Source organism: Talpa europaea, assembly GCF_964194135.1.
Source record: "Talpa europaea genome assembly, chromosome: 9".
Taxonomy (NCBI): Eukaryota; Metazoa; Chordata; class Mammalia; order Eulipotyphla; family Talpidae; genus Talpa; species Talpa europaea.
Genome location: NC_140076.1, coordinates 27,834,833 through 27,848,709, shown reverse-complemented (window position 1 = coordinate 27,848,709; position 13,877 = coordinate 27,834,833). Strand labels below are relative to the sequence as shown.

Genomic DNA, 13,877 nt, shown 5'->3' with positions numbered 1-13,877 from the left:
TGCTCCACCATGTGGGACCCTCACTGGCTGCTGGGGATGGAACCAGTGCTGCAGAGGCTGCGGACAGCTTCACAGCGCTGCATATCTTTTTAATTAACTGTCCTTTATGTACTTTCCTCCGTTTTTCTATTGGTTTCATTTGATTTTTCTTATTTATTGGTAACAATCTCTGCATAGCACAACACGGCATTGTGATAAGTACTGTTCATTTGTTATCTTGTATCATCTTCTCAACAACTTTATGAAGTAGTAAATCCCCATGAAAACCCTAGAGCAATGATGAATCTTTATCTTTTTGTCAAAACCATATTCCTTCCCTAAATTCCACTGACTGCGTACCTATACATTCTCCTGATAGCAGTGTCAGCAACCCCACAATCAGCTATTTCTGCTATAACTTCCTTTATGTTCAATTTGAATTTCACATCCACCATTATCACTTTTCATTTCTTTTTGTTGTATTTTCATTGTTTAAACCAATGTCTCTCAATTCTTTTATTTAAATGTCACATGGTTTAGGCCTCCCTGGTGGCCTAAGGGTTAAGACTCAGGGCTAGCTATCACCGTGATCTAGGCCAGGGAGCTAACAAACATGGTGCAGCAGACCTCTCCTGTCTTGCCCACTGCTCCCCTCACCAGTGTATTTCAGTAAATCTGCCTGTTCTGCTCCCCACTCTGTCTCTGGTGAATCCTCTCACCCCCAGTTCTTGTATGCATAAATAAATAAAAACAAATCTTTAAAAAAAAATAAAATCACCAACAATGAAAACTCTCTGTTCATAAAAGGAAATATTGAAGTCTTAATGAAGTTTCTCTCTAAAGCTCTTTATAGAAACACTGTAGCATTGTTTACTCTCTAACTTATAATGAATCTATTAGGCAACTGTTCAGTTTATGTTCAAAAATGAAACATAAAATATTCTAGGACCTGCAATTACTTGCCAAAGTAGGGTTTCTCTTTTAATTTTTATCTTTCACTCAGCACTGTAAAAATAATAATTCTCCACCCCACTGACAAGTCTAGAGCCAAAAGAAGTAGGATGAATATTGTGATGTGGCCAGCAAATTCCCAGAGAGATGTCTTGCACACCCTGGCAAGGCTCAACTTTTGAAAGGTTTCTTTTGTCTCCCACAGTAAAAAGAGAACTTTAGAGCTTGCCCTTCTTAAACTATTCCCCACCCCATATAAACACATACACACTAATATGCCTTAAGGAGGAAATATGAGCAAGATATAAACATTATAGGAACTAGCCTATGTTCAATAAGCATTTATTAAGAACTTCCTGTGCAATTAAAACTTAAAAATAAATAATAAACATGTGGCTAGGCATAAGGATAATAATATGAATTGACTTAGTGAGAAGGAACATTCTGGAGAAGAGCTTGTTGTTAGTGACCAAGGCCCGAGGCCCAGTCTCCCACCACCGAATAAGAGATCAAAAGAAAATATACAAGAAATTCGTAATTCACCCAATATTATGTATTTAACATGTTCCAGTTCCCGTACTGGAACTTTATGTACCTGGTAGGCAAAGATACAGGCCCTCAGAGGGTTCCCAGTGTGATAGAAAAGACATAAAACATAGATGACAATCCTATGTGGTGCTCAATACAAGTAGCAGAGGCAGTGGAAGCCAGAAGGAAGTAACCCACATGGTGACAGTTCATAAAGTATGCTTCGTGGACCCCTTAAGATCTTTTTGGGAGACCTGTCAGGCAATTCTTTTCATAATACTAAAACAATACAAGCTCATTCATTGTATTTGATATGTACACTGCTAGTACAAAATCAGTGGTGATTAAAACTGTTGGTGCTTTAACATGAATCAAAGTACTGATACCAAACTATACTAACACGTCATTGTATTCCTCACTGCTTCACACTGGCAGTAAAGGTAAAAATAAAGATAAAATAGGGCCTCCCTGGTGGCACAAGAGGTTAAAGTCTCAGCACTATGAAGCAATCCACAGCTCCCCATCCAGGGAGCTACCCACATGGTCCAACAGACCTCTCCTGTCTCGCCCGCTGCTCCCCTCAGCATGTATTTCAGTCAATCTGCCTGTTCTGTTCCCTGCTCTGTCTCTGGTGAATCCTCTCACTCCCCTGCACCTCTGGCCTGTACCCTAATTAATCAATGCATAAATACATAAATCTTTAAAAAATAATTACAAAGCAAAATTTTTAAGTTTTACTTAAGTTTGCCTTTGATGAAGCAAAAAAGTCATTTCATTAAATCTTAATCCTTGAATACAATCATTTTAGTATTCTATGTGACAAAATAGGAGGTACACATATAACACTTACATGTACTAAAAAGGTATGTCTCTATGTAAAGTACTGTGTGTTTGAGTTACAAACTACTGCTATTTTCATAGAAAACTATATTTACTTCAAAGAATCCCTTATCCATGCAGTCCATGAAATGGGATAAAAAATGGATTGAGAATTGACCAATATGATCAGAGCTCCTATGGGCACCAATTAGGTTTGAGCTTGAACCAGTGCCACAGGAGCTCCTGGTGTTCAGTTTTGAAACAACCAAGGTGAGAATAAAAGTGGACCAGCATGGAACATTCTGATTGAACACGGCATTCAAAATGGACCAATTTGATTGGCCCAGCACCAAAGAGCTGAGATAGGAGCCGCCCCCCAAACCTCCTTCACTACTATTGGTGTTCAGTTGTGAAGACCAACCACAGTATAGGCCAAGTTGGGCACCCTGGTGCAGTTTTAGTGAAAAAGCCCAACCTCAGTATAGGTCAGGTAGGGCACACAGGGGTATTTGAAGGCACAAATCAAATAGCTGGGATTGGAAATAGACCAATCTGATAGGAGCTCCCATGACTGCCAGTAAACTAAAAAGAACCAATCAGGTTCAAGGGGGCGTACCCTGAAGACTATATAAATCAGGTGCCAACCCGCTTAAGCAGTGAGGGGGCATACTTGTCCAGAATCTCTCCTGGGAAGACCATCATTGAGCTTTAACACTGGTTCCTGTCCTCTGGCACAGTTCCTTCACAGCACTGACCTCCAACTTTGTGACATCTGCCTGCTGAATAAGACCAGCGGCCCTTTGCTACAAGTCTCTAAAAGAGCTGTTTGCTGATGGCCTTATTCCCAGCATCTGTAAGAGCCATAACACTGGTCCCTGCCTCTGACACGTACACCACCAACCCCTGGTGCTGTTGCCTTTGGTGCTGCAGGTCTGGTGTCCAGCGCTGCCTGACCTGGTCTTTGGATTACTGTTGGTGACTGCTGTTGCTGGCTACTGTGGTCCACCTCTGGAGAGACCTTCAAATACCCTTGCGTCTGATCTCTGCTTCAAGCACCGCCTGACTGTTGCTACTGCCTTTAGCCCTGCCTGTACCCTTATCTTTGCTCCCAACTTCTCTATCTCCCTTTTGTAAATAAATGTTGTTTTTGTTGACTTCTGAGCCTGAGTCATGCCCCACAATGGAAGTTGTAAGTGCATAGGTGAGAATCCACCAACCCAGTGACATTTTGCTTCCCCAGCTTTGCACAGTTTCAAACTGACAAACTATGGCCCACAATTTATCAAAATGAGTGAAGTAAGCCAGTCACTTCAAGGAAAATCACTAAAAATATCTGTAGTTAATGGTAATATTTGAGCTTTCAAGAGAAAATCAGGAGTTTAGAAAATTTGTATCTGCCTTCATAAGCTTGCCAGCTTTTTAATACTTCTCTGATGAGATTGGTAGTGATAGTAACAAATGTGACTTTTAAAAATATGGTATAATGAGTCAATGTTGGGAAGATCTGCATAACTCAATGAACCAATATTTTATAATCAATGCATCAAATGGCAAAATCTCACATGGGTAAAATGTCATTCAAATGCTAGTATTGTAACAGAATACAAAATGTTTATTGATACAATTTCAAATTCTATGTTGCAACCAATCTTTAAGAAACTACCACTAACTGAGTTTGATGTAGTATCGATGAGAATTACCTATAATTATCTGACAAATCTATTAAAATTTCTCTCCTTTTCCGACTATTTATCAACCAAACAAGTCAACCAAAACAATAATGGAGACTGATGTGGGTAGAATTCAGTGGTTTTCCGTTAACCCAGACATTAAAGAGATCTACAGCAGCTTTTTTTCCCTGCCTGCTTGTGTCTTGCATGCAAGCATCCTGTTCTCCTTTCTTTTTCTTAATAAACATGTCCTTTTAAAATATAAAAATAAATAAAGAGATCTGCAAAAAAAGTTGAAACAATGGCCTTCTTTTTTACTAAATTTGTTTTGAAAATAATTATGTATTTTCATAAAAGTGTTATTTATGTTACCATGTAATGACTTTATTTTGTTTTTTATTAATGTTTTAAATTTTTTAATATGATAAGTAGAAGTGGATATTATTCATACAGACAAAACTCTTTGGGATCCCCCATAATTTTTAAGAATGTAAAGGTCCAGGGCCTCCCCGGTGGCGCAGCAATTGAGCGCTGGGTTGCGAAGCTGCCCGCAGCCTCTGCAGCGCCGGTTCGATCCCCGGCTGCTCCCCGGCCACCAGAGGAGGGTCCCACATGGCGTGCAGACCTCTCCTGCCACCCGCTGCTCCCCTCAGCAGTGTACTTCGGTCCTTCTGCCTGCTCTGCTCCCCGCTCTGGCTCTGGTGAATTCTCTCACCCTCCCGTGCTTCTGACTGTACCCAGTGCTTGTATAAATAAATAAATCTTTAAAAAAAAAAATTTAAAAAAAATAATAATTTAAAAAAAAAAAAAAAAAGAATGTAAAGGTCCAGAGACCAAAATGTTTGAGAACCACTGCTCAATGAAATCATTTAAAGTGAGTTTAAGCTAAAATAATCCCTCACTGGAGGAGAAAATCTTCTAGTTCCCTGAAAACATTTGCTAGTTTAAATATGAGCATTTAAAATGAATGACAAATACAGTATTTCATCACTAATTCTTACTCAAAGCCATGATATAATACCATGACTTCTGCTTGCTTGGATTAATACCAAGAAAAGAATCTTTCTGTAAAAAGACAGGTGTAGGGGCAGGACCAGCCACAGTGCAGGTTTTCTGATCCCATGCAGACCGGGTAAAGGAGGAGTCAGAGTCCTCAGTAGTTTTTCAGGTTTTTTATTTGGGTTTCACCAGGCATATGGCAGGCAGGGGTGCTGGCTGGGGGGCTGGGAGGCTGGCAGGCCTCCCAGCCCCCAGCAAGTCTTCACTCTATCTGGGCTCTCTAGCGTTTGTTCTGCTGCTTCTCGGCTTCTCTTTCGGCTTTTGCTTCGGCTTCTACTGCTGCTACTGGAGCTGCTGCTGCTGCTGCTGCTGCTGCTGCTGCTGGCGTCCCCCCATGACACCACCCTTAAAAGTACAGTCTTAGCTCAGCTGAATCCCATCTACCTATGCCCACACCCTATTCCAGGTGCCCGCCATCAGGCATGCATTCAGGACAAGGATCCATCATCTATCCTGATGGCGGAAGGGCAGAAAAGCCTGATATTTTCTTTACCCTACAACAGGGTAGCCAAGTTTCGAACTCCTGGCTGGAATCACTCCATGGCTTCCTTTTACTAACTGTCAGTGTTATAGTTAATATAGGTAATCATTCAATTACTCATCACCAGCATTAAAACGTGAAGGAGAGGCAGGGCAGATGTAGACTAGCTTCGTGGATATGACCTCATAACTTTTTTTGTTTTGTTTCCAGTAAGATCTAAGCTGAGTCATTTGTGCCTTCTGATGAAAAATCTGGGGAAATTACAAGTCCTCTCTCGTTGACAGCAGTATCCCCAGCACCTGGCATCTAAGACATTGGTTGGTCTGGAAGGGATTATGCTAACAAAATAAGTCAGAAAGAAAACGATAAATATCGGATGGTTTCATTTACATGGGGAATATAAAGAAACCAAACAAAGGATCAGGAAAAAAAAACAAAACTTGCAAGCTGACTATAGACCTGAAGCACACATAGGAGTGGGGGGGAAAGTAGGGGGAGGGAGAGGGGTTAAAAGAAGGGACAGAAGAGCACAAAGGACTATGGTGATGGGAGAACTATAGAACCAGGTGCTGTGGTGGTGGGAGAACTATGGGGACTACACTTGACAGGAGAAATCAAATATGGTCCAAAAATTAACCATAATGTAAGAAAACAAATGTAAAAAATTAAAAAAAAGACATTGTTTGGCACATTATTACTATACACTCAGTAAATGTTGTTGAAGTCAAATGTCTTTATTTTTATTGTAGAAAGTAAATTCTGTCTCCTAACTGGCAAGGAGGTAAAGGTACTCAAGATGCAAGAGACAGATAGACAAAAAGAAAGTTGCCAAAAGATTAGGAAATTGTAGGAGCATGTGGGAGGGAATAACTATTGTTTTTGGTTATCTACTACAGCTTAACACACTACCCCAAACTTATCCTCAAAATAACTATTTTATTATTATTTCTCACAGTTGTTGAAGTTGCCGAGACTCAGGTGCTTGGAGTCTCTCATGAAGCTACAGTCCCTTAAGTGATCAACGTGTTTCCAGGGTGGCTATTATCACTGCAACAACCAGAGTGATCCTTTAAACACCTGTTATATCATTTCCCTTACTAAATTCAAGATCCTCACAATGACCTACAAGACCCATAGGATCTGAACTCTCCACTCATTCCCACATTGCCTTTCTGACCCTCCTCTGCCATCACTTACTGCCCCTCTGACTTACTTCCCTTCAGCCATATTGTACTGTCTGCTATTACTTGACCATGCAGTCTCTCTTCGGAGCCTTTGCATTTGCTGGGTAGTCTGCTTAGAAGGCTCTTACCTGAGACACCCACCTTTCCACTTTCTTCAATCTATTAGTGTCACCTCTGTGAGGCCTGTACTGACTCGCCACCCTCACTTCCACACTGTTTTGATGACTGAAGGTGGGTACTCTCCATGACATATGTGGGCTGAGATAATGATTCCAGTAATTGGGATAATTAGACAAATAATATATTAGATAATCAAAGTGAGGATTCAAATCTGGGAATAGTCTGATAGATTTTACTCTGAGAAAACTGCTCTGCCAGTCACAAGTTTGAATGAGATAATCTACTTTAGGAAAGAAGGGAATATCATTTTCTTCCATCAAACAGCATAATGATAAAAATATTCATTTTGACAAGGATTTCAGTTTTTTTTTTTTTCATAGATTTCAAATTGCTAAGCTTTCCCTATTGTTCTGACTCAAAGACTACTGTTGTGTATACTTCATGGGAAGGAAGACATAAGGGTAGTTCAACTTGATCCTAACTCTGCTTGTGCGACTCTTGATTGGGTACTTATAAGGGGTAGGGCAGGAATGGGCCACTGAGCAGGTTTTCTATGATTCCAGCAGACAGGTGAAAGAGGAGTCCTGGAGCCCTCAGTGGCTTTTGCAGGCTTTTATTGGGATTTACCAGGTACACAGCAGGCAGGGGTGCTGGGGGACTGGCAGGCCTCCCAGCCCCCAGCAAGTCTTCACTCTGGGTTCTCTGGCCTTCTCTCACATTCTCTCTGCTCTTCCATTCATTCTGCTTCTCTCGACTTCTTCTGCTGGAGTCTCCCAGACGCCGCCCTTAAAAAGCCCAGTCTTGGCCCAGGTGAATCCCATCTACTTATGCCCACACTCTACTCCAGGTGCCTGCCATCAGGCATGCATTCCGGACCACAGGGTTCCGTCATCTATCCTAATGGAGGGAGGGCAGAAAAGCCTGATACTTGTACCTTACCCTACAGTACTCATTGTTTGATCTTCCAATAACTGTCTTCTGGTCACCAACAGAAGGTGGGGTAGCGGCAAGGGTGTTGTTGATTTCATTTCCTCTCAGGCATATGGACTTTTCTTCCTGTTTTCCACAGAACAGGACCAGGCAGTTCTGACTCTGGTCTATGCAGGGGCACTGCTATTCCCTCCAGCCTGTCAGACTAGGGAGAGGGGTCCAAAAATACAATTCCAGTTCTCACATAACGGTCTGATTCAGAAAGTTGAAGTGAGTCTTCAGGTTAGACATCACAGACATAGAAAGCCCTGGCAATCCTCGACCCGCATGGGCTCTTAGTGATTTCTCTACTGGAAAGCTCAAACTGGGTTCCCTCAGACATCTCTTTTCAGAGGGGCAGGCGGAGTCCGCATCTAGGAAAGAACTTTGAAGGAGACTGAAGAGTTCTGATCTGGGTTCTAGAAGCGCAGCCCTGGAAGGGATACTTAAAGGGTGTGCCTGATTTTGTGAATGAAGGAAAAAGCCCCAGACGGTCCTACCCCTCCACCCTCGGGCCCCCCCTCCCCCTTCCTCCTCTCTCCCGGCGAGAGCGCGTCCCCTTTGTCATCCGTCGCTCGGCGCTCATCCCGCCCGCCGCGCCCCATCGATCTGCTCGGCCATCGCGCGCCTGCGCCTTTGGACTGTCACAGGCAGGCGGCGTGGGAGCGCTTGGAGCGGTTGCGGCGCCCCGGGAGCCGAGGTAAAGCCGCCGCTTCGGTGCTGCCAGGCCCCTCTGGAGCTGCTGGCGGGGGTGAGCAGCGCGGTGGGGACTGCCCCGCTCCGCTTCGGCTGAGGGAGAAGGGCTCCTCGAGCCGCGCCGGGATGCAGAGCCCGGAGCCGCCAGCTCGAGTCCCTGCCCGACCCGGCCGTGGAGCCGAGTGTCCGACCTGGAAGGGAGCTGGGGGGGACCCGTCCCAGCCACCCTAAGCAACAGGTGGAAAAGTAGTTTCAAGGACGGGAGGATTTGCTCACAGCGAGTGAGCACCGGACCCAGGACCTGACTTCCTTAGCATAGTGGCCGAACCTGCCTCTTCAGCCCTTAAGTAGTTCACTCTACCTGTTGGAGTTGTTTAGGTGTAGGGCAGTGAAATGCAAAGAGGAAGACTGTAAGGTCCGGATGAGAGAACAATTAGGATACTGTGTTTTATCTTAGCACTTCACAAAGGGAGAAGACAATGCGTGCTGTGATGAGGTCCCATCTAAAGCTTTGGGGACCATCACCCAGAGTTGTGGCAGTAACTTTGAGGCCTTTGACAGTCGGCCTGGTATGTAGTTAGTTATGAGAGCAGGAATCGTAGATCCTAGTTATCGCTATTCTAATGCCCGTTCTGCACATGTTTAAGCTTGACTATTACATAGTGATTGAGTGCCTGGCATCTAATGGAATCTAGGGTCTGTATAAGGTACTGGGAATACAGTGATGACAGAGTTCACGCCTTCAAGAAATTCACAGGAAATAGACATTGAAGCAGGTGCAATAAAGAAAGCCTGTGTAGACAAAGATGATCTGTAAATGGTACCTAATAGAAAAGGAATAGTTTCTAACAAGAGGGTGGGAAAGGGTTAGGAATATTTTTTTAGGCAACCTAATTCCTGAATTGAGTCTTTAATTGTTTAATAGGAGATTACTAGGTACAGGAGAAAGGCAACCTGGGAAGCAAATATAGCAATATAGAGATCAGAATTATGCAACAGTATGGTTCAGTTGCACTGAAAACTTTCCATGATCTAGCTTCTGTCAGATAATATGGAGCACTTATATAGTGCATATCCTGGGTTGACATTATTTTGTGTACTTTATATAATTAATTCATTTAATCTTCACAACTCTGAAGTAGAAACTGTAATTGTCCTCATCTTAGAAAATGAAGAAAATTGAGACATAGAAAAGTTAGGTAGCTTGCCCTAGTTCACACAGCTAATGAGTGACAGCACTAGAATTCAAACCCAGGCAGTCTTCTTCTAGGGTCTGTGCACTTAAATCATCAGGCTGTCTTCTAAGAACTAAGCATGCTAAGAATTTTAAGTGTCAGGCATCTGGTCATATCACAAGTGGCAGAGCCAGAACTTAAACACAGTTCTTTTGATTCTTAGGGATCCAGTACTCTTATAATAACATCAAATAATAACATCAGTGCCAAATCGAAGATAAATTCCAATCTGAGACAAGCTTGCTGGAATCAAAATAACCATATCTTTAACCTGTGGATGTTGTACAAGAACCTTCACTTTGTGTTTTGGATGCACTGAGTGTAAGTGTTGCAGTTTAAGATCATATTATGGTAAAAGTACAATATTTGCTAGTTTGGTGTTAAATTCTTTTTCTAAACATTGCAGTTTACCTTATTATGATTATATCTATTGGCACAGGAGTTTTGGTGAAGGGTAAATGAACTGTACACATAATGGATATGTGAAAATGTACTCCCAAAACAGATTAATAAAGTTTATAAAACTTGAGAAAATAAATTCTAAATTTAAAAAATTAAAAAGATTATATAATTTATTTCAAGTCATAAAGTACTTTTATTTTAAATCAATGAGGATTTTGATCTTTTGCTGTGTGTCTATTCTATGGTAACTGCCAAAAATAGATTCTTTTGATGGTCAAACTGGTTCTTTTGTTACACTGAGTTTAAAACAAGGAACTAATTGGGTTTGTTTCTGCAATTGACCTCTGCAAATCTAGATTCCCATACAAGCCTACAATTGTGTTTGTAGTGCTACCTTTCACAGTTGGGGATAATCAGAAGATGGTAGAGATGGCTGAATTTATTGGAGGAATCTTGTCCTTTCATGCTTTTCAGAGACCCAATGTGCTGTTAATACTAGTCAGAAGTTTTTAAATTTTTTTAAGGAATAAGAACTTAGATATCAGAAGCCCGCTTAGTAAATTCTTACTCCTTCAAGGGTCAATTCAAGTATTACCTTCTTAGAAAATTTTCCTTATGTTTTCTAGGAAAACTTAGCAGTTACCTTCACTATGCCTACTGCATCTTGGAAATATGTCTGCCATAGCACTAATGTTAGTATTTTGTAGTTTGCAGAATATGTTTTCTCTATTTAATTATGAGCAACTCAAGAACAACGGACAGATTTTCAAAAATTCATATTCCTCCTACAACCCATTCCCCCAAACTTGAGTGGGAAAATATATTGGTGATATTATAAAGGTGATGTTTACATTGCAGCTAAGGAACTCTAGCCCTGGCTATTAGAGTTGGAAGTGATGCATTTGACATGAATTGGTTTCAATAATCTAAATAAAAATAGGGTTAATATTGTATGTGCTTTGATTTTTGTTGCTCACCCCCATTAATTGTGTTTTTTTCTGTGCTTGCAGTTTGTAAAAATGGAATTTCAAGCAGTAGTGATGGCAGTTGGAGGGGGATCTCGGATGACAGACCTGACTTCCAGCATTCCCAAACCTCTGCTTCCAGTTGGGAACAAACCTTTAATTTGGTACCCACTGAACCTGCTTGAGCGCGTTGGGTTTGAAGGTGAGCTATGGTAATGAGATGTACTCATAAAACTTTTAGGGTATTTGATCCCAAAGATTTGTCAGTTTTATGAGAGTGAGAGAGGATGAATGAGAGAAAACCAGGACTCAGTGTTGGCTGGGTACTGGTCTCTAAATTACAAATGTATGCGCACTCTGTTGAGTATAAAAAAGGTTGAGATTATAGCACCAAGTGTTACTGATTCAGGGCTGGTCTCTACTATGAAACCTGTGAGGATATCAGAAAGAGCACAATAGGATTCCAAGTGCATCATTGTCAGTACTTTACTGAGAAGCTGTATGTGTGAGGAAGTGTTTAAACACTTATAAATTAAATTAAAAAGTACAGAATTAAAAAGTACAAAATTAAAAAGATAACTCAGGTCCCAATTTCCAGAACCTTAAAGTCTAGTGGAGAGAAACACATGCAAATATATTATCTTTGTGTAATGTGGTGATTGTTTTAACAGTGGGATATTATTAATCCTTGGGAAAACAGAGGATGTCCCAACAGATTCAGGGAAGTCTTCATAGAGTAGCTGACCCTTGGTTGAGTCTTGAAGAATAGATTACCAGATTGATCAATTGAAAAGAGCCTTCTATGCAGAAGTAATAACATATGCAGATATATAGAGTCATGTTAAGCATAGCATATTATTATTCAGTGTGATTCATTCTATGTGGCTGTAATATAAAGTTTAGTTAAGGGGGAGGAGTAGATGTCATGGGAGAGATACACAGGGGTACAGGGGCCATCCTATGAAAGGCCCTGTATTCAATGCTGAGGAATTCAGACTTTTTTTTTCCTGAAAGCAGTGGGAAACCAGTGAAAGGTTTAAACAAAGATATAATATGGCCAGATTAATATTTTAGCTTTTCTAAGTTCTTTGCATCTTTATATAAATTTCAGAATAGGCTTGTCAGTTTCTACAAAAAGGGTTGCTAGGATTTTGATTGGGAGTGAATTGCTCAATAAAGAGAATTTTAACAATGTTGAATTTTCTGATCCAGGAGCTTGGTATATCTCTCCATTTATTTAAGTGTTCTGTAATTTCTCTCAGTTTTTTATAGAATTCAGTGTATAGGACTTAAACATACTTTGTTAAATTTATCTCTAAGTAGTTTATATTTTTGATGCTATTGTAAATAATTTTTAAATTCCAATTTCCTGTTGTTTTGTTGACCTTTATTCTGTAATATTTCTGAAAATTTACTGATTCTTATAGCTTATTGTAGATTCCTTAGGATTTTCTACAATTCGACTTAACTGGCATTTATAGAACATTTCATTCAGTAGGGCAGAATATATGTTCTTTTCAAGTGTTCAGAACTTTTGTCAAGATAGACCATATTTTTGGAAATGAAACAGGTCTCAATAAATTTATTAGGATTAAAATCATACAGAGTATATTCACTGACCAAGTAGAATTAAAGTAGAAATCAATAACAGAAAGATATCAAGAGAATCCTTAGGTATTTGGAACTAAGCTATATAGCTCTATCTAACCCATCGGTCAAAATGAAAATCACAAGGGAAGTTAGAAAAAAAATTTTTTTAAAGGCTTATTTATTTTTATGCACACACAAGATTTGGGGTACAGGCCAGAGATGCGGGGGCTGAGAGGATCCACCAGAGACAGAATGGGGAACAGAATAGGCAGACTGAGTGAAACACACTGCTGAGGGGAGCAGCGGGCAAGACAGGAGAGGTACACGTCGCCATGTGGATTTCTCCCTGGCCGGCCGGGGATTGAACTCATGCTGCAGAGGCTGCGGATTGCTTCATAGTACGGTGCTTAATCCCCTGCGCCACCAGGGAGGCCCAGAAAATATTTTAACCTAGAGAAAATGAAAATGCAGTATATTAAAATTTGAAAGCTATAGTAAAAAGAAAAAAATTTCTCAAGTCATCTACTTTGAGAGACTGGAAAAAGAGATGAACTCATAATAATAGGAAATTTAAAAAAAAGGTAAGAGCAGAAATAAATGAAAAACACTAGAGAAAATCAATAAAAAATCAAAAGTTGATTCTTTGGGGGGGAAATCAGTAAAATTGTTAAATCTGTATTTAGAGTAATCAGGGGGAAAAAGACACGAATTATTAACAGGAATGAGATCCTACATATACACATCCTACATACCTGAAAAGATAATAAGCAAATTTTTTTTAAAGATTTATTTATGCATACAGGCCAGAGGTGTGGGGGATGAGACAATTCACCAGAGACAGAGCAGGGAACAGAACAAGCAGATCTACAGAAATACACTGCTGAGGGGAGCAGCAAGCGGGCGAGTCAGGAGAGGTCTACTGTGCCATGTGGGTTGCTCCCTGCCCGGGGATTGAACTCGTGCTGCAGTGGCTGCAGATAGCTTCATAGGTTGAATCTTAACTCCTTGCACCACCACTGAGGCCCCTAAGCAAATATTTTGAACCACACTTTGTGGTAATAAACTTGACCAACTTAGACTTGCATTTTTAAAAAGTTTTTGGACTCTGTATGAAGAATAGATTTGAGGGAGTGAGGACTAAGAAGCAAGGAGGAAAGTTAGGGGATTGATGCAGATCCATATCATCAGTGAAGAGAAAGCACTAAGAATGCAGAAGAGAGAACATTTAA

General features: G+C 40.8%; 1 protein-coding gene across 1 annotated transcript in view; it reads left to right on the top strand.

The window, feature by feature from the left end:
• Window positions 1-11,112: 11,112 nt before the first annotated feature.
• EIF2B3 (eukaryotic translation initiation factor 2B subunit gamma) overlaps window positions 11,113-13,877 on the top strand; it is a gene marked incomplete at its 5' end in the record, with an annotated part of 75,245 nt that continues 72,480 nt past the window's right edge. Inside the window, one exon of the mRNA XM_084242755.1 lies at window positions 11,113-11,260. Coding sequence (XP_084098881.1) covers window positions 11,113-11,260 — 148 coding nt within the window. The remainder of the gene's footprint in view (window positions 11,261-13,877) is intronic.